Source organism: Trachypithecus francoisi, unplaced genomic scaffold (genome assembly GCF_009764315.1).
Source record: "Trachypithecus francoisi isolate TF-2019V2 unplaced genomic scaffold, Tfra_2.0 Lachesis_group21, whole genome shotgun sequence".
Lineage (NCBI taxonomy): Eukaryota > Metazoa > Chordata > Mammalia > Primates > Cercopithecidae > Trachypithecus > Trachypithecus francoisi.
In genome coordinates this window covers 47,114,398-47,133,475 of record NW_022681467.1, presented here as the reverse complement: position 1 = coordinate 47,133,475, position 19,078 = coordinate 47,114,398, and the positions used below count along the sequence as shown (strand labels likewise).

The 19,078-nt window shown below is 48.1% G+C and overlaps 1 protein-coding gene across 8 annotated transcripts in view; it reads left to right on the top strand.

Moving 5' to 3' along the window:
- The window catches only part of NFATC2 (nuclear factor of activated T cells 2), a 180,236-nt gene that overhangs the window by 100,264 nt on the left and 60,894 nt on the right, over positions 1-19,078 (top strand). For all 8 annotated transcript variants that reach the window (XM_033186750.1, XM_033186752.1, XM_033186747.1 and 5 more), the window contains exon 6: positions 7,873-8,013. In XM_033186750.1, the coding sequence (XP_033042641.1) occupies positions 7,873-8,013 (141 nt within the window). The remainder of the gene's footprint in view (positions 1-7,872; positions 8,014-19,078) is intronic.

Below are 19,078 nucleotides of genomic sequence, written 5' to 3'. Positions count from 1 at the left end.
GTGATCTGCCAGCCTCAGCCTCCCAAAGTGCTGGGATTACAGGCATGAGTCATCTCCCCCGCTCCGGCCTGTTATTTTTTAAATTTAAATTTATTTTTATTGTTGAGACAGAGTCTTGCTCTGTCACCCAGGCTGGAGGGCAGTGGTGCAATCTCAACTCGCTGCAGCCTCCATCTCCCAGGTAAAGCAATTCTCTTGCCTTAGCCTCCCATGTAGCTGGGATTACAGGCACGCACCACCACGCCCAGCTAACTTTTTTTGTAGTTTTAGTAGAGATGGGGTTTCACCATGTTGGCCAGGCTGGTCTCGAACTCGTGACCTCAAGTGATCTGCCTGCCTTGGCCTCCCAAAGTACTGGGATTACAGGGGTGAGCCACCATGCCCAGCCTGTTCACTGTTATTAACAGAACCTGCCCTCTCTGCAGGAGCGAATTTCTCTAACCAATCTCTCCTGAGGTTCTTGGATAGATCGTAATTCTTGGCCACCCGGCTTGATGGCAAATTTCAAATAGTTGGACAATAACATCCCATTTCCAGGCCCACTTGGGCTGATGTGGGGGACCCTGTGCTGGTGTAAGTTTTCTTCGCTGAACCTTTGCAGTGGTCGCTGCTGTGCTGCAGGTGAGCACTGTTGCAAGAGAAAGTAAACACCCAAACTGGTTAAACCAACAGCGTCCTGTTGATTCAGAGCTCGTAAAATACAAGAGCCCCCGAGCCACTTTATGTTGTGCCAGAATCCAGGGGCAGGAGGGAAGCCTGGGGAAGTCCCTTTGCAGGGGCCACCTTGAAGCTTAAGCTGGAGCAGAGGTCAAGACTTCACCCGCAGGCCTAAGCCAGGCCCTCAAAGATAACTTTAAAAGAAAGGTGCCTGGTTTGGTTGGAAAACTGCAGGCTGTGTGGTTTGGATTGTCTGCAATCGCAGAAATGAATGTGAGAAAGGGGGGCTGATGAGGAGGGTGGGCGCAAGCCTGGGAAGCCCACTGGGCTTCCTGAGAGCCCTCCCAGCCACCCTGGACCTGTCACCCTAATTAGCAGCCATAGGTGATAAGGAGGTTGCATCAGAGAGCAATAGAGAAGTAGAGCTCAGGAGGGTAATTTGGGCTGCTGTGCACTGGCTTCAGTTCCTCTTTTAAAAGCTAATGACTTTGCCTCTGGGTTCTCTGAAGACTGGGGCCTGCCCTGGAGGAGTTCCCCATCCTCAGGTGGCCTCTTAAGTGTGGAACTTAGCTCTTAAGCAAATGTGCATGACAAGTCACCCAGAAAGATTGTTAAAATGCAAATGTCTGGCTTCTGCCCAAGAGATTGGGGCACAGTGGGTGAGGGATGTGGACTGGTCATCTGCATTTTTATCTAGCACCTTCTGACCCTGTGTTGGTGGGGGAAGGTTCTACTACAGGTGACCTGGGAGTCACACTTTGAGAAACCCTGGCAATCGGGGTCAAGAAACCTGAGCCGGGTGTAGTGGCTCATGCCTATGATCCCAGCACTTTGGGAGGCCGAGGCGTGTGGATCACCGGAGCTCAGGTGTTTGAGATCAGAGATCAGTCTCTATTAAAAAAAAAAAAAGAAGAAACCTGGGTTATGGCTCAGGATTCACCGAGAACAGCAGTGACGATAGAGGTGACCTGTGTACACACATGCATGTGTTTGGTACATATGTGGTAAAATATATAAGACAACAATGTCTGCGGCTGGCACATACAGCGTCTCAGAAGCTACAGCTTTCAGTGTTGCTAACCTTGCTGACCCGTGTTTATTAAGCCAGACGCACTTTTGATGAACTTGTTTAATCCTCATAATAACCTGTGAAGTGGGACTATTAACAGCCCCATTTTACAGATGGGGAGACTGAGGCTCAGAGCTGTGAAAACCGCTACAAGGATCACCCAGGGGGGTGTCCAACACTATAGCCTTCACCAAGAGCAGGTGCTGCCCTTCACTGAAGCCGAGCTCTGAGCATCTGTCCACTCCGCTCTAGATGGGAGTAACAGTGTCTTCCTTGCTGTAGGGCTATGACTTAAGGGTTTAAACAAATAAAATGTTTTGAAAATAACTTAGCAAGAAAAAGAGGGGCATTTTTGAAAGTTAACGATAGCAAAGACTATCATGTCTCATGCTGTTACTGTGTGCTAAGCAGGGGCCATTTTGCTTTATATAGGGTATTTTCTCCTATTGTGGTAAAATACACATAAAATTTACCCTTTTAGCTATTTTAAAGTGTGCAATTCAGTGCGTGAAGTACATTCACAATATTGTACAACTGCCACTACTCTGTAGTTGCAGAACTTTTTTTTTGAGACGAAGTCTTGCTTTGTCGTCCAGTCTGGAGTGTAGTAGCACGATCTCGGTTCACTGCAACTTCCGCCTCCTGGGTTCAAGTGATTCTCCCACCTCTGCCACCTGAGTAGCCGGGATTACAGGTACATGCTACCAGGCCAGGTCAATTTTTGTATTTTTTTAGTAGAGATGGGGTTTAACCATATTGGTCAGGCTGGTCTCGAACTTCTGACCTCAGGTGATCCGCCTGCCTCAGCCTCCCAAAGTGCTAGGATTCCAGGCGTGAGCCACTGCGCCCAACCAAACTTTATCATTTTTGCTTATGAGGAAACTGAGGCACAGAGAGCTGCCACTCGAAGGTCACACAGTGAGTAAACTATGAAGACAGAACTTGAACCTGGACAGAGTGACATCAGGCTGAGAAAACCCCATCTGGCCTGCAGAAGTTTTTTTTTTACCACCAGAGAAAGAAACGCCTCCTATGTTAGCAGCCACTGCCCAATTTCCACCCCCAGCAAGCCCCGATCTGCTCTCCGTCTCTCCGCGTTTGTCCGTTCTGGCCAATTGACATAAATGGGATCGCATGCCATTTGTCCTTTTGTGTCTGGCTCCTTTTACTTCGCCTAATGGTTTCAAGGTCCACCCATGTCATGGCATGGAAGAGCACTTCATTCCTTTTCGTGGCTGAGTAATATTCTGCATGGATATACCATGCTTTGTTTATCCATGTATCCGTGGATGACCATTTGGGTTGATATTTGATATTTTACCATTTATGTACTGACTGCGTCCATATATTCATATGCAGGGTCTTGATGAGGGCAGGTACTGTTATGACTTTACAGAGGAGGCATCTGTAACTCAGAGAGGTGAAGTGACTTGTCCAGGGTCACAGAGCAGGGGTGGCAGATGCAGGACTCAAAACCATGGCTTTCTGACCCCAGAACCAGCAGTTAATGATGTATTCTCTTGCAGCTCCCAGGGCCCTGCATTGCCCTGTAGTGATGGTACCACAGATCAAACCTGGCTGTGGCCTCTTGGAATCATTTGAAGATTGTTTTTGTTTTTGAGACAGAGTCTCGCTCTGTCGCCAGGCTGGAGTGCAGTGGCGTGATCTCGGCTCACTGCAACCTCTGCCTCCCCGGTTCAATTCTTCTGCCTCAGCCTCCCGAGTAGCTGGGACTACAGATGCGTGCCACCACGCCCAGCTAATTTTTTTTTTTTTTTTTTTTTTTGCAGTTTTGGTAGAGATGGGGTTTCACCATGTTGGCCAGGATGGTCTTAATTTCCTGACCTCGTGATCTGCCTGCCTCAGCCTCCCAAAGTGCTGGGATTACAGGCATGAACCACTGTAGCTGGCTTGAAGATTTTTTTTTTTTTTTTTTTTAAGGTAAAAACGATGCTGGTGTCCTGATCCTCAGATCATTTAAGTCAGAATCTCTAGAACAGCTGTTCTCAACCAGGGATGATTTTGCACCCATCTTCCCCAGGGGATATCCAGCCTTGTCTGGAGACAATCTTGGTTGTCACAACCGGGGGGTGGGGTGCTCCTTGCATCTGATAGGTAGAACCCGGGGATGCTGCTAAACATTGTACAATGCCCAGGACACCCCTTGCCTGCTAGCCACAAAGAATTATCCAGCTCCAAATGGCAATGGTGGGTCAAGGTTGAGAAACCTTGCTTTAGAATTGGACCCTGGGCCGGACACAGTGGCTCATGTCTATAATCCCAACACTTTGGGAGGCCGAGGCAGGTAGATCGCTTGAGCCCAGGAGTTCAAGACAAGCCTCAGCAACATGGCAAAACCCTGTCTCTACAAAAATAAGTAGGATGTGGTGGCACACACCTGTAATGCCAGGTACTTGGGAGGCTGAGGTGGGAGGATCACTTGAGCCCAGGAGGTGGAGGCTGCAGTGAGCCATGATGCCACCACTGTACTCCTGCCTGGGTGGCAGAGTGAGAGCGTGTCTCACAAAAAAAAAAAAAAAGGAGGGGAGGGTGTGGGTGTCAGTATTTTTAACTTCCCATTCAAATTGGCCAGGGCTAAACAGAGCTGCTCAAACGTGATAGTGCACAAGAATCACATGGGCTCCTTGTAAAACTGCAGATCTGGGCTCGGTAGGTGTGGGGTGGGGCCTGAGGTGTACGGCGTGTCTGACGAGCTCTGCAGTGATGCCAGCGCCTCTGGCCCGCACTTAGAGTTGTGAGACTAGAATACAGCCAAAGGCATACAGGCAGCCGGACTAGATTCTCACTGTTTTCTCTTTTTTCTGTCTCTTTAGATTTTCATTTAAAAAAAAAAAAAAGTTTTCCTTCAGGTAGGGAGGTAGGAAATGCAGACTTGGCGAAGGTTGAACCTGTTGGTTGCTGAGACTATGAGGCTTTGAAGGGAGAAGCAATGAGGATGCCGCAGGAAAGAGGAGCTGTGTTCACAGCAGTGTGCAGTGATTCACAGCTCAACTGTCTGCGCCAGCCTCCCGCCCAGCACTGAGAGCTTGCAGCCCCTTCCAGTCCCCAGCCCGCCTGGCCACAAGCCTTGGGCTGGCTTGCCCAGTAGCGATGACTCAGGCTTTCCACCTGTAAAACGGGTGGGATGCTCTCGCCACTGCCCCACCCATCCACCGGGCCAAAAGCCCCCAGCTGCTCCCCAATTTCATCAAAGGCAGAGCTTCAAAGCCTGAACCTGCAGCTGCTGTTCTTGCTGCTAATAAATCTCATTTGTGGCAGCTCAATTAGGAAGTCATCACAAAACTTTGATATTGAAAGAAAGGATTAATAACCCAGCCCATGTGGGAGAGATTAGCCGCTTCTGCGGAGAGATCTTTGTAATCTATCCTTGTAGCCGGCAGCTCCTGGGGCAGCGCTGGCAGGCGGATCTCTGGGAACAGGGCGCCTGGGCTGAGCTGGGGTTGGGAAAAGCCATCAGGGGATTGGTCTGAGTCGCTGCTGGGTGGCACTTTCAAGGTGGAGTGTCTGGAAGCCTCTGGCTGGTACACAGTGACTCCTGAAATGTTGCCAAGTGCATCGGTGCTCCATTGAGTGGCCCCAGCAGATGCAGGGGGATGCCAGTGGCCTGGAGGCCCAGGCAAGGCAGGAGAGAAGGGTTAGAATTGGTCTGTGGGCCTCACGCGGTTGCTGCCCAGGCTCCCGGATGGGGAGGTCTGCAGGTTCCTGGCATGGAAGGGGCTGGCCCTCTGCCCAGTTCTCTGGGCTTGGGGAGGAATGCCAAGAGCTCAGACTGACTCACCCCAGGGGGCGGGCCCGGCCTCTTGGCCCACGCTGGAAGGAGAGAGGCCTGAGGAGGCGGGGCCCTGGCTGTGGCTGGGACCTGTTTCTTGCCTGCCCTGGGAAGATGGCTGGAGCAGGTTTTCATTCTTTTCTGCAGCCTGACTTCTGGAATAGGTGACTGCTAGTTAACCTAAGAGATTGGGCTCTGGAGCTGGAGAAACCTGCTTTTGAGGGTTCAAATCTAAGCTTCACCATGGATCCTTGGCCAAGCTGTGACCTTACTTCTCTTAGCTTTGGTTTTCTCCCCAGTCAAATGCGAATCATTTTAATACTTCCTTCCTCAGAGGGTTGCTATGAGCATTCAAGTATAGCATTCTGGTTTAGTGCTCAGCAGGGGCCTTTCCTGTTCCTCCATTTTCCATTTATTATAAATATAGATGAGGACATAGATATAAATAGATGTATTGAGAATACATATTGGGAGATACAGACATATCCATATCCATTCATCCACCCACCCACCCACCCACCCATCCACCCACCCACCCATCCACCCACCCACCCACCACCCATCCACTCATCCATCTATCCACCCACCCACCACCCATCCATCCACCATCCATCCACCCACCCACCCACCCACTCATCCTCTATCCACCCACCCACCCACCCATCCACTCATCCATCTATCCATCCCCCATCCACCTATCCACTCACCCACCCATCCACCCATCACCTATCCACTCACCCACCCATCCACTATCCACTCACCCACCCATCCATCCATCCATCCATCACCCACCCACCCACACACCCACCCACCCACCCATCACTCATCCATCTATCCATCCACCCATCCACCTATCCACTCACCCACCCATCCATCCATCCATCCATCCACCCACCCACCCACCCATCCACTCATCCATCTATCCACCCACCCACCACCCATCCACTCATCCATCTATCCACCCACCCACCCACCCATCCACTCATCCATCTATCACCCACCCACCACCCATCCACTCATCCATCTATCCATCCCCCATCCACCTATCCACTCACCCATCCACCTATCCACTCACCCACCATCCATCCATCCATCCATCCACCCACCCACCCACACACACACCCACCCACCCACCCATTCACTCATCCATCTATCCATCCACCCATCCACCTATCCACTCACCCACATCCATCCATCCACCATCCATCCATCCACCCACCCACCCACCCACCCACCCACCCACCCATCCACCCATCCACCTATCCACTCACCCACCCATCCATCCATCCATCCACCCACCACCCACACACCCATCCACTCATCCATCCATCCACCCACCAACTACTATGTCCTTCTCCTAGGTTCTCGGCACTACTCCTGGCCTGGGCTTACAGCAGTACACAAAGCAAAGCCCCACCTTCCTGGGCTTACATGCTAGTAGGGGAAAGATGAAAGAAGATAAACCGATACAAGCTATATATAATGTATCTGAAAGTGAAAAGCTCTATGGAGAAAAGCAAAGTAGGACAGAGAAAGCAAAGGTGACAGAGAATGAGAGAGAGGGACCAGGCTGGGTACTGCTGTTTTAACTCTGGGGAGGGGGTGGGGTGGGTTAAAGAAGCCTCTCAGGGGAGGTGACAGCTGAGTAGAGACCTGCAAGAAGTGGAGAAGGGAGCCATGTAGGTTACTGGGGAGGACAGACACTAGAAAGTGCAGATGCTCAAAGGTAGGAGTGTGCTGAGTATGTGTGAGAGACAGAATGTTCTAGAAGTGTGGCTGGAGCAGAGTGAATGAGGGAGAGTTCTAGAAAAGGACATCATGGGGGTAGATCATGGATATCTTAAAGACTATGTTAAAGATCATAAATGAATTCCAAAGGCAATATGTCTAAACCTTCAGGTACTATATCCCAAGCTTAGCATACATGATGCCTTCATGTTTTGACTGACATCAGATGTACAAAGAAAGGATATACTTTAACAAAGGAAACCTCTTATAAAGAAGTTGATTTGCCCATCCCTTTATAAAAGGATAAAACCAATTCTCATGTACCTGTCCTCCTTATAAGGACAACAGGCAGCCTCTGGCTTCCTGTAAGAACAGGCCTCTGTCCCTTGATTCATGAAAATGAAATGTGTTGTTAGAGGGAAATTAGCTCAAATGACTTAGAGCACTTTCACAAGGCATAACATTTATATAGTCATTGATTGTCAGGGGTGATGGTTCCACATTTTAGATAACAACAGGTGACACAGGTGGACAGAGCATGTCATGTCTCATTACCATGAAATCAGACCTCCTCTTTTGAGCAGACATCTCCCCTCATCACAGTGACTTCTCTCTCTCTTGCCTGCAGCCCAGCGATCTGCTCACGAGCTGCCCATGGTTGAAAGACAAGACACGGACAGCTGCCTGGTCTATGGCGGCCAGCAAATGATCCTCACGGGGCAGAACTTTACGGCTGAGTCCAAAGTCGTGTTTACTGAGAAGACCACAGGTCAGTGGATTTTTGAGCTCTTTCTCTGTCCCCTAGAACCATTCAAAAGTGACCATCTCTTTCTTCCACACAACATTGGTTTTGGAGGGTAGATCCCACCGTACAGTTTTATACCCTGCTCTTTTCACTCAGCGTATCTTCAGGGATTGTGATGGCCACACCGTTCACCATTGCATGAATGTGCCATTCTACATTTTAACTCTTCTAGGTCAGTTTGACAGGAAATAAGATTATCCCCCACCCTCAACCCTTTTTTTAAAATTACGTTTTTTACATAAGGAAGGAAATTTTAAAAACTTTTTGCTGTTATCAAGGAGGGAGGCCAAACAGCAAAGTGATAAAGCATGCATTCTCTGGCCCTGGATATCTTGGGTTCAAATTCTGGCTTTGCTATCTGCTTGCTCTGTGATCCGAGGCATATTACCTAACCTTTCTGTGCCTTAATTTCCTCATGTATAAAATGATAGTAACAAAATTTCTTACCCCATAGAGTTGTCATGGTGGTTAAATGAACTAATACATGTCACGTAATTCTAATAGCGACAAGTACAGCATAAGCCAATTGATATTGGCTACTTGTATTTTTATTATAAGTAGTTCTGCAGTTAATCATCTTATACTTCTAAGATTAATAAATCTTGTACATGAATCTATATGTATATCTTTTTAGTCTATTTAGGGTTTATTCCTAGCAGTGGAATTTTGGAGAGTCATTCTGAAGACTTTAAATACATATTGCTAAATTACCTTCCAGAAATCTACAAATTGACGTTTCCGTCATGTCAGTCATAGTTTCACCCCCCAAAAAATCATTGTGGAATTGGTACTTCTTTCTACATTGCATTTCCTTGCTATGAGAGGCATAACATTTTGTTTGTTCACCAGGTGTATTCTTTCTTTGGTGCACTGTCAGTGTCTTTTTCAGTGGGTATGTGGTAGAAAAGATGCTGATCTGAAGTAGGAAAATATCAGATTAAGCAATAATTAATGAAACAAATGTGTTGTTAGAAGGAAATTAGCTCAAATAACTTGGGACACTTATTTTGGATACTAGAACCAATTTTCTTTTTCCTTAACAGACATGCTTTCAGTAGGTTACTTCAAAGAGGTGTTGATGTTTGTCTGTCTGTTTATTGTCCTTAGAACAATCCGAGAACATAACAGGTGGGTTGTCCAGTTGGCGGGATTGTGCACTGCACAAGGGCACCTTCTCTGAGGGCTACCATTCAAATTGAATACATCACCAGTTTACACATTAGTAAGACAAATTCTGGCAGGTGGAAGCAGACTGTCTTAGGCAAAGAATGCTTCTTTCAATCTCACACAAATCATCCTTTTGGGATGGGCTGGACATGTGACCGGGGTGTGATAACTGCATTCTCACAGTTGGAAGCATAACAGGAGGCAGAATTTATTTTAAAAGGGTTTGGTGACGCCTTTGCAAAAAACAACAAAAAAAGGTATTAAGTAAGGCTGTGGCAGTGGGAAGGGAAATGCAGGGATGCGTCGGGGAGTGGTTTAGAAGGCAGATGTCACTGAGGTTTGATGGGATGTAGTGGTGTAGAGAGGCATTAAGAATGCAGGTGGCAAGGCCAGCCGCCAGGCAGGCTGCGTGCCACCCGGGCAGCTCTGCTACTCACTGGTGGTGTCACCTGCTGAAAGTCTCCCTCATCTATCCCCACCTGAAAAGGAGGGACAGTGACAGTGCCTACCACACAGATAAAGTCTGAATGAATTAAAGCAAGTAAACTTAGCACCAGAAGTGCTCGGTAAGGGGCAGGGGCTGCTGCTGTTTTTCTGGAGCTGCTGTGGATGGGGAAGGAGAAGAGGTTGAGTGTTGAGATTGTTCAATTCACGTGGTGCGCTTGGCCAGCTGAGCTTTAGCACGCAGGAGAGGAGATCTGTGTGGGGATGAGGTTGGGCAGGGAGGATGGGTTCCATTTTGGAAGTGGAAGTGCTGAGTCTGATGTACCCATGGGCCTTCTTGGATGAACCACGATCTCACCTCTGTGGAAAGGCAAGAGATTGGGAGGTACGTGGCCACGTGGTCTCGACTAAGAAACCAGATCCTGGCTGCAGATGTTATCTTGGGAGCTGTCAGCAATGAGATCCCAGGTGAAGTCCTGGGAATTGGCTCTGACCTCCCAGGATGGCCTCCAGTGTGAGAAGGGGAGACTTAGAAGCTGAGAGCCACAGCCTTTAAAGGTGGCAGAGGAGGAGCTGCCACAGCAGGAGGAGGAGAACCAGGGGGGTCTGGTGCCCTGGAGACCAAGGGAAGGAGATGTGGGAAGGGTAAGCAGAGGCTTACCCTTGCATGCTATGAAGGTCACAGAGCCTGAGGTCAGCCTGAGAGTCCAGAGAATGGGGGGCCTCTGGTGATTGGAATCACATGCACCCAGGTCACGGTGAGCTGAGGAGTGAGCTGAGGAGTAACGTTGCTTGAGGGATCAGAGATGATGAAGGTAGAGTCTGCTGCAGGCAAGAAGACTCTGCACCAGCGGTCCCCAACCTTTTTGGCTCTAGGGACCAGTTGCATGGAAGACAGTTCTTTCCAAGGGTTGGGGAGGTGGGCTGATGGTTTCAGGATGATTCAAACACATTAAATGTATTGTGTACTTTATTCTTATGATTATTACATTGTAATATATAATAAAATAATTATATAACTCACCATCATGTAGAAACAGTGGGAACCCTGAACTTGTTTTCCTGCAACTAGATAGTCCCATCCAGGGGTGATGGGAGACAGTAACGGATGATCAGGCATTAGATTCTCATAAGGCGTGCGCAACCTAGATCCCTTGCAAGCGCAGTTTACAGTCGGGTTCACACTGCTATGAGAATCGAATTCCAGGCTCATCTGACAGGAGGTGGCGCTCAGCCGGTAATGCAAGTGATGGGGAGTGGCTGTCAATACAGATGAAGCTTTGCTCACTCACCCGCCACTCACCTACTGCTGTGCGCCCAGTACCGGTCTGTGGTCCGGGGTTGAAGACCCCTGGTCTATACCACATTGTTAGCCTCAGCATTATTGACAGTTTGGCCCAGATAATCACTTGGCAGGGGCGCTGTCCTGGGCACTGTAGGGTGTTCGACAGCATCCCCAACCTCCACCCGCTTGATGCCAGTAGCGCGGCTCAAATTATGACAACCAAAAATGCCTCCAGACCTTGCCAAATTTGCCCTGGCAGGGAATATTGCCCCTGGTCAACAACCACTGGTCTATGGCTTAGAAATTTTCAGGAAAGACAAGGAAAGGAAAAGAAGAGCATGAGGAAAAATCAGTATCAGGGTTACCTTAAGCCTTCCCCTGTGCTCTCAGCAGTGCAGGCCCAGCGTCTGCTTGGCGGAATGCCTGCACAGCTCCCCTAAGCCGTCCTGCAAAGTGGGGTGCAGGGAGGAGGCCTGGCCTCTGCTTGCTTTGCCTTGAGGGGCTGACCCAGCCACACAGGGCTGTTGCCTGAGTGGTCTCTGTTTATACTGAAATCTTTTTGTATATATACTTTTAATCCTTTTTTTAAAAAAACAATGTTTTCAGACACCGGCTCTGTCACCCAGGTCGGAGCTGAGTGGCATGATCATAGCTCACTGAAGCCTTCACCTCTTGGGCTCAAGCGGTCCCCCCACCTCAGCCCCCCAAGTAGCTGAGACTATAGATGTGCTCCACTGTGCTCAGCTAATTTTTTAATTTTTTAGTAGGGACATGGTCTTGGCATGTTGCCCAGGCTGGCCTCTAACTCCTGGGCTCAGGTCATCCTCCTGCTTCAGCTTCCCAAAGTGCTGGGATTACAGGCATGAGCCACTATGCCCAATCTAATCCTGTTTTTAAAATAGCAATATAGCATGAACATATTTTCAGTTATTGAATAAATATCCTTTGAGAACCTTATTTTATTTGGGGTTTTTTGTTTGTTTGAGACAGAGTCTTGCTCTGTCACTCAGGCTGGAGTGCAGTGGCATGATCTCAGCTCACTGCAACCTCCACCTCCCAGGTTCAAGGTGATTCCTGCCTCAGCCTCCCGAGTAGCTGGGATATTACAGGCATGCACCACCGCACCCAGCTAATTTTTGTATTTTTAGTAGAGACAGGGTTTCTCCATGTTGGCCAGGCTGGTCTCAAACTCCTGACCTCAGGTGATCCACCTGCCTCGGCCTCCCAAAGTGCTGAGATTACAGGCATGAGGCACTGCGTCCGGCCTTGGGAACCTGATGTTAAATGGATGCTTTGCATTCCATCATGTTGGGTACTTGATTTAACTGTATTCCCTTTTACTGGGCATTAGGCTGCTTCCAACTTTGTGATATTAAAAGCCACTCAGCAATGAATACCTCCTGCATTTCTTTTGTCAGCTAGGTAAACACTCATGCTCTCAATCCAGGTTGCTTGTGTTTAAAAGCCAGTGCTACTACTTTCTAGCCATATGACTTTGGGTAGGTTACTTAGCCATTCTGAGCAGCGGTTTCCTCATCTGTATATTGAGGATGAAGACATTCCTATGCATGCGCTGGCCCTGAGATTAAGAGTTCATATGTGTTAAGTACTTGTAACAATGCCTGGCATGTAGTAAGTGTTTAATAAATGTAAGTGAATACTTCTTGTTATTGCTGTTGCCTAAGGTTAAGGCCTTTGTGTGGTATAATGGATTCAAGAGGTGCATTTTTGAGTATCTTGATATACTTTGGGGCAGGTTTATTTTTCAGGTGATGGACCAACATAAAATATGCTGTACAACAAGAATTTGCTAGGCACTCATGAGTCAGAGATCAAATTGATATGGCTAGGGTAGAGGCTAGTTAACACCAGGAAATACATTTGGATGATCAGGAAGAGATCAGAACAGAGTTCTCCCATCGCCAGGTAGATATATGGCCTTGGTTTGGTCTGGGCATGGGTAAGGTAATAGAGAGTCACAGTGGCTTCTTGAGCAAGGGAGGGGCATGAAATGTCAATGACCAAGTAAGCATGGCCTCTCCAGCTTTGATGCATCTCCAGTACCAGGAAGCCATCCTGCTGGCCTTCTTCTGACCTTCACAAGAAGCAAACGGCCTTAAAGTGCCTCATCTGTGGTGGGGAAAATGCTAATAAGAGATGAATACTGGCTGACATGATGGCTCAAGCCTGTAATCCCAGCACTTAGGGAGGCTGAGGCAGGCAGATCGCCCAAGGCCAGGATTTTGAGACCAGCCTGGCCAACATGGTGAAACTCTCTCCACTAAAAAAAAAAAACAAAAATTAGCCGGGCGTGGTGGTGTGCGCCTGTAATCCCAGCTACTTGGGAGACTGAGGCAGAAGAATTGCTTGAATCTGGGAGGTGGAGGTTGCAGTGAGCCAGGATGGCATCACTACACTCTAGCCTGGCGGACAGAGAGAGACTCCATCTCAAAAAAAAAAAAAAAAGGAAAAAAGATGAATACTTCCTACTCATGCCTAGTTGGCAGAGCCTCCACGGGGAGGGGGCGTTACTGATGGAACTGTGCAGGGAAGAGTTTGAGGCTGGATCCTACCAAGTTCCTTATGGAGTTAGGAGCCAGCCAGCTTTTAAGCACTCTGGGAGTTTAATTATTCTGAAGCTATCCAAGGGCATCAATTAAGCATTTGTGGAATGAATGAATGAATGGCATTTATTCTCTAGCTTCTATTCTCTTGGTTTCAGAAGAAATTTCATATTTACCTCTTGAAGGCAGGAAAACACAGCCTGTTTCAGCTGTGAAAAGTTGGCTGTTAAGAACAAGACTAATAATCACAGCTCCTATTACTGGCCATGTCTGCAGGCAGTCCTGTGCCTGCCACTTTCCGTGTGTGGTCTCATCTAAGCTGGCACCCGTGGGAGGCAGACAGTTTAGCTTGGAGAATCCAGGGGACTCGTCCACAGGTGATATTCAGCATTGACCTGTCATTCAACCTCTTGGGGCCTCAGCTTCCCTGTCTGTAAAATGAGATAGTGACAATCCTTCTTTCCTAAAGTTAAATATGTAAATAAGCAGCATGCACTTAGTGCTCCTGGGATGTTCATCATTATTTTTTGAAATGGGGTCTCACTATGTTGCCCAGGTTGGCCTTGAACTCCTGGGCAACACGGTGAGTTCAACATAGTGGACTCCAGCGATCCTCCTGCCTCAGCCTCCTGAGTATTTGGGATTACAGGCGTGTGCTTTTGTTATTATTTTTATGGTCTTGCAGTATTCATTGCTCGGAGATAGTCATCATTCAGTTGATACATACTGGCCCAGGTGCTGGCCTAGGCTGGGAGAGATTTGGGGGGCTGTAACCCACAGTGGTCGCCAGCACAGCTCTGAGGTCGGATGGCCTGGGTTCAAATCACTGATCTGCCTTTAGTAGCTGTGTCATTCTGAGTAAGTCACTTTACCTCTCTGAGCTGACATGTCCTCTTTTGTAAGATACAGATGATGATTCACTTCTCTTGGGATGCGAGATTAAATGAGATTCTACAGGTTGGGTGCTTTGCATAGAGCTCGGAACATTGAACATGTTCATTAGATGTTAGCTTTTTTTATTCTCATCATTATATTTTGGCTGTGGAAAGACAAAGACAGGTAAGACTTTATCTCATGGAACCAAGAGATATTAAAAAACAGTAATAAGTACTAATAATGAACATTATTAGTAATTTAGTAATCAGTAATTAGTAGTTCATTAATAATGAACTATGTGCCAGGCCTTATTCTAAGCACTTTGTATGTGCTAACTAATCTGATGCCTCATAAGAGCCCTACAAGATAGACTACTGTTTTCTCGATTTTACTGATGGGAAACTGAGCACAGAGAGGTTAAGTAACTTAGTGAAGATCACACAGCTGGTAGAGGGCAGTGGTGGGATTTGACCCCAGGCAGCCTGGCTGTATACCCCACACCTTGGACTCTGTTGTTCTAGGCTTAAAAAGCCTAGAACCACGTTAATTTTGCATGAAGACCCTTCACTGCTCTGAGTCACAGGCTGGGACTATTTTGTGGTGATGGGGACCCTTGAATTATCCACTTCAGCACTCTGGGCAGCAGTTTGAATCCTCCAGTGTTTCTGGCATCAAGAGGATACATTTCTGACCCTTTCATGCCTAACTAAAGAATCCCAGGTGAATGTAGTTCCTGCGTGAATGACAAGAGACAATCGGGGGTGTTAGAGACACGGTGGGCTCCTCTGCGGGGGCTGTCTGGCTCTGAGGGCTCTCTGCAGAGAGGGGGCTTGCCTTGCATTCACTGGTCCTGCTCTTTTGACCCCAAGAGCTCACCTCCCAGCCCGGGCTGCCTTCCGCAGGGGGAATCCCTGTTGCTCAACTTCTTTTTTCCAAAACTCATCCCCGTTCCCATCTCCATGGACATTTGGCCAGCAAGGGCTCTGCGGGGCGGGGCGGAACAGTTGAAGTTTTCCAAGGAAGGGGAATCCCAGCTGTTTCTCACATTAAGGAAAGGTGACAGCCTCCTGGGCTAATCTTAGCCCCGAGTTTGGTCATCGGCACCACCAGCTCCAATGTTCTTTTTATAGCTGTCGACTAAAATGGAATTGGCAGTTTCCACTCCAGCAAGATGACAAATTGGAGAGTGGTGGAAAACCAGTAGGAGAGGGGCAGCGTGGTGTTTCTTAAGTTAGAAAAGCTTGGTGTTTTGGAAAATGGCATCTTATTTATAGCAGCAATAATAATAATGATTATTATATTATTTGTATTACTATTTTTGATTATTTTGGTGACTTTCAAGAGCCTGTGTGATCTGGCCCCTGCCCATCTCTCTGACCTCAGCTTTTTTGACTCTCTCCCTGCCACTCGGCTTAGCAACACCTGGCTTTACTCTGTCCTCAAACACCCCAAGCCCATTTCTATCTCAGGACCTTGGCTTTCTCAGTGTGCTCTTAGAATGTTCCTCCACCATTTCTTTTCTTTTTTCTTTTTTCCTTTATCTTTTTTGTTTTGTTTTGTTTTTTGAGATGGAGTCTTGCTCTGTCGCCCAGGCTGGAGTGGAGTGGCATCAGTGCGCAATCTCGACTTACTGCAAGCTCCATCTCCTGGGTTCTCGCCATTCTCCTGCCTCAGCCTCCCAAGTAGCTGGGACTACAGACGCCCGCCACCATGCCTGGCTAATTTTTTGTATTTTGTTTAGTAGAGATGGGGTTTCACCGTATTAGCCAAGATGGTCTCGATCTCCTGACCTTGTGATCTGCCCGCCTCAGCCTCCCAAAGTGTTGGGATTACAGGCGTGAGCCACCGTGCCCGGCCTCCTCTACCCTTTCTTTTCAAGCCTGCCGCCTCCTATTCCTCCTAGTCTCGGCTCAAAGGTCACTTCCTCCACGAGGTCCTCCTTGACCGTCATTCTGAAATTGTCCCACTTCACCAACACCTTGTCACCTTTTGTGCCACTGCCCTGCTCTGTTTTCTTGGTGGCACTTAGCACTGTTGAAATCACCTTGCCTGTCTGTTCATTTATCACCTAGTCTCTCATGCTGGACTCTTAGTTCCTTGACAGCAGAGACTCAGTGTTTGCTGCTGTATCCTCAGCATCCAGAGTGGTCCCCGGCACACAGTAGGTGCTCATTTGTGTCGTTGAATGAATACATCTCTTTCAGTCATCACTCCAGCCCTGAGAAACGGGCAGCATCATTCCCATTTTACAGATGAGGTAACTGAGGCTCATAGATGTCAAGTCATGCACTCCAGGTCAGCCCACAACTGGTAACAGAGGTAGAATCCCAAGGCAGCATTTGTCATCAACTCCAGAGTAATTTTTTCTAGTCATGTCAGAGAGGACAAAGAGAAACCAAACAGAACAGTTAGGGTCTTTCCTATTTATCATTCTCAGTAATTGCTGAAAAGCCATTTGGATGTTCTCTGAAATTTAAAAAATGTGTAACCCCTCAGGCAAAGTTCACGCTGGGAAGTCCAGGCTGTTCCTGGCTTCAGTGGGAACCCTGGCCCTTGGCCACATGGCCTCAGGCGGAGTCGGGGGTCCCAGCAAAACATTGCAAAACAGGAAAAAATCTAAGGACACAAAAATAAAAGTGATGTGGCAGCAGGAACGGGGTTGCCATGACTTTGAGCGACTCGCTGAGCCTGGGTGGGATCCAATGTTTTGGAAGGTTCCTTCACATGACACAGAGTTTTGGAATTTTTCGGCTGGTAAATCCTTCTTAATTCAGGCCCCCAGGCTCGGCCAACTAGCTCCCTGGCTCTCTGTGTCCCGCGGGGGCGTAGGTTGGAAACTGGCCTGCATCAGATTACTCAGCTTTGAAACTTAAATTGTTTGAAGAGAATTTTTGTTTTGTTTTGCTGGACGATTTTCTTGGACCGGTCTGATGGCAGAGGCTCCCATCACCTGTCCAGAGGACAAATTGATTTTTTAGAAAGGAGGCGTGGGTGTGGAATTCCCTCTTTCCCACTGAGTCATCATATCCTGACATGAGTCACTTTATTACTTGGAGGTCCCCAAAGGTTGTATTTTGAGCTTTGTTTAATAAATATAAATGCATGTGCTTGAAATATATATATATATATATATATATATTTTTTTTTTTTTTTTTTTTTTGCTAAATTAAGTATTTTTTCCATGAATTAGTGCCCTGGAACAATCGGAACCATCTTAGAGCGGACACCTGCTCTTCCCACCTGTTTCTCTCCCTGGGTTTGGTTGTACCCGGCGTGATGTTTTCTCGAACAATAGACCTGGTATGGGAGTCTCTAGATGGGGCTTCCCTCTGAGAAATGTCAGACTTCAGGCAGGGCTGGGGCATGACTAAGGCTCTCCGGACCTTTGCCCTCAGTGACTCACGTCCCTGGTGTCAGTGGCCCCCTGGGCTGAACCCATCTCTTACCCACAGCTTTGCTGGGGCACGAAGCTGTTCTCCAAAGATGCAATCCAGATTGCAACTCCGGAGCTGCCCTGGAGATGGAGAAAATGGTCTCGTTTTCAGGGAGCTAAATAGTTGCCTAAACTTGGTCCCCTGCATGGAAGAACAGGCTTTTAAGTCCAAGAATCCTGCAGTTCATTCCGTTTGCATCTATTTGAAAGAGGCCACAGAGAAATGAGTTTTTAGTTAGAAAACTCGTTGTGTCTAAGCATTTCCACCATCAGAAATTGTTCCTGGTGCCAAAGACCTTGGTGTAATTCCCACTTCAAAGGCTGGATTTTGCATCACCCAGCAGACTTGACCTGAAGCCTGGATTGGCCTTACACTATGTACCTTGGGACTCAGTTTTCCCATCTCTAAGATGGGGTTGGTGGTGTTTTAGCAATAGAAGGAGATCAAGGAACTGAAAGTATCAGGCACATAGTAGGTGCTCAGAAAACATCAGCTGCCCTTCTACCTGCACTGTGGGAGCCCGATTGACTTCACACAGGGTTCAGAGGGCAGGGCCATGCTGGTTTCTTGTCTGGGAGAAGAGTCCTTCCTGGAGAGGTGAATTTCTCTCCTGTCCTTACCCTGGAGCCATCAGACTCCTGCAGTCATAGCGTGGCAGCGGGAGGGAGTGTAACTAATGGCCTGCTTCCTCGCCTTCCCCATTTTACAGATGGGGAAGCCGAGTCACACAGTGTGGTCTTCAGACTTCTTTGAGGTGACAGAGTTCGTCAGTGGAGGGCTGGGCCTGAAACCCCAACTTCCTAGTTCCCAGAGTAGCTGGCTGTCTGAAATGTGTGGGGATCATCCATAGATGACAGCTTAGGGCTGAGAAGAGTCACATCTAGGGGGGGACAGGGGAGGAGCTGACATCCGGCCTCTGTGTAAGACTGACCTTGACTGAGCCTCCAAGTGTGCCCTTTCAGCCTCGCTCCACTCACTCAGCCCCCGGTGCTTCCGTGTTCATTTCCCAGGTGTTTATTGAGCACCTACTATGTGCAGTGCCATGCCAGGCACAGGGGATGCATGGCAGGTGAGGTCTCTGCCCTTGGGGGTGGACAGTCTGAAACTTTTGTTTATACGCAGGACACTTTCAGATGGGAAAATGCTATGAAGCCAGGGAAGCCAGGTCACAGGCCCGAGAGAGAAAAGGGTGTGGAGTTAGGGGGGAAATATAGGATGTGCAGTTAAATTTGAATCCCAAACAGTGAGCTTCTTTAGTG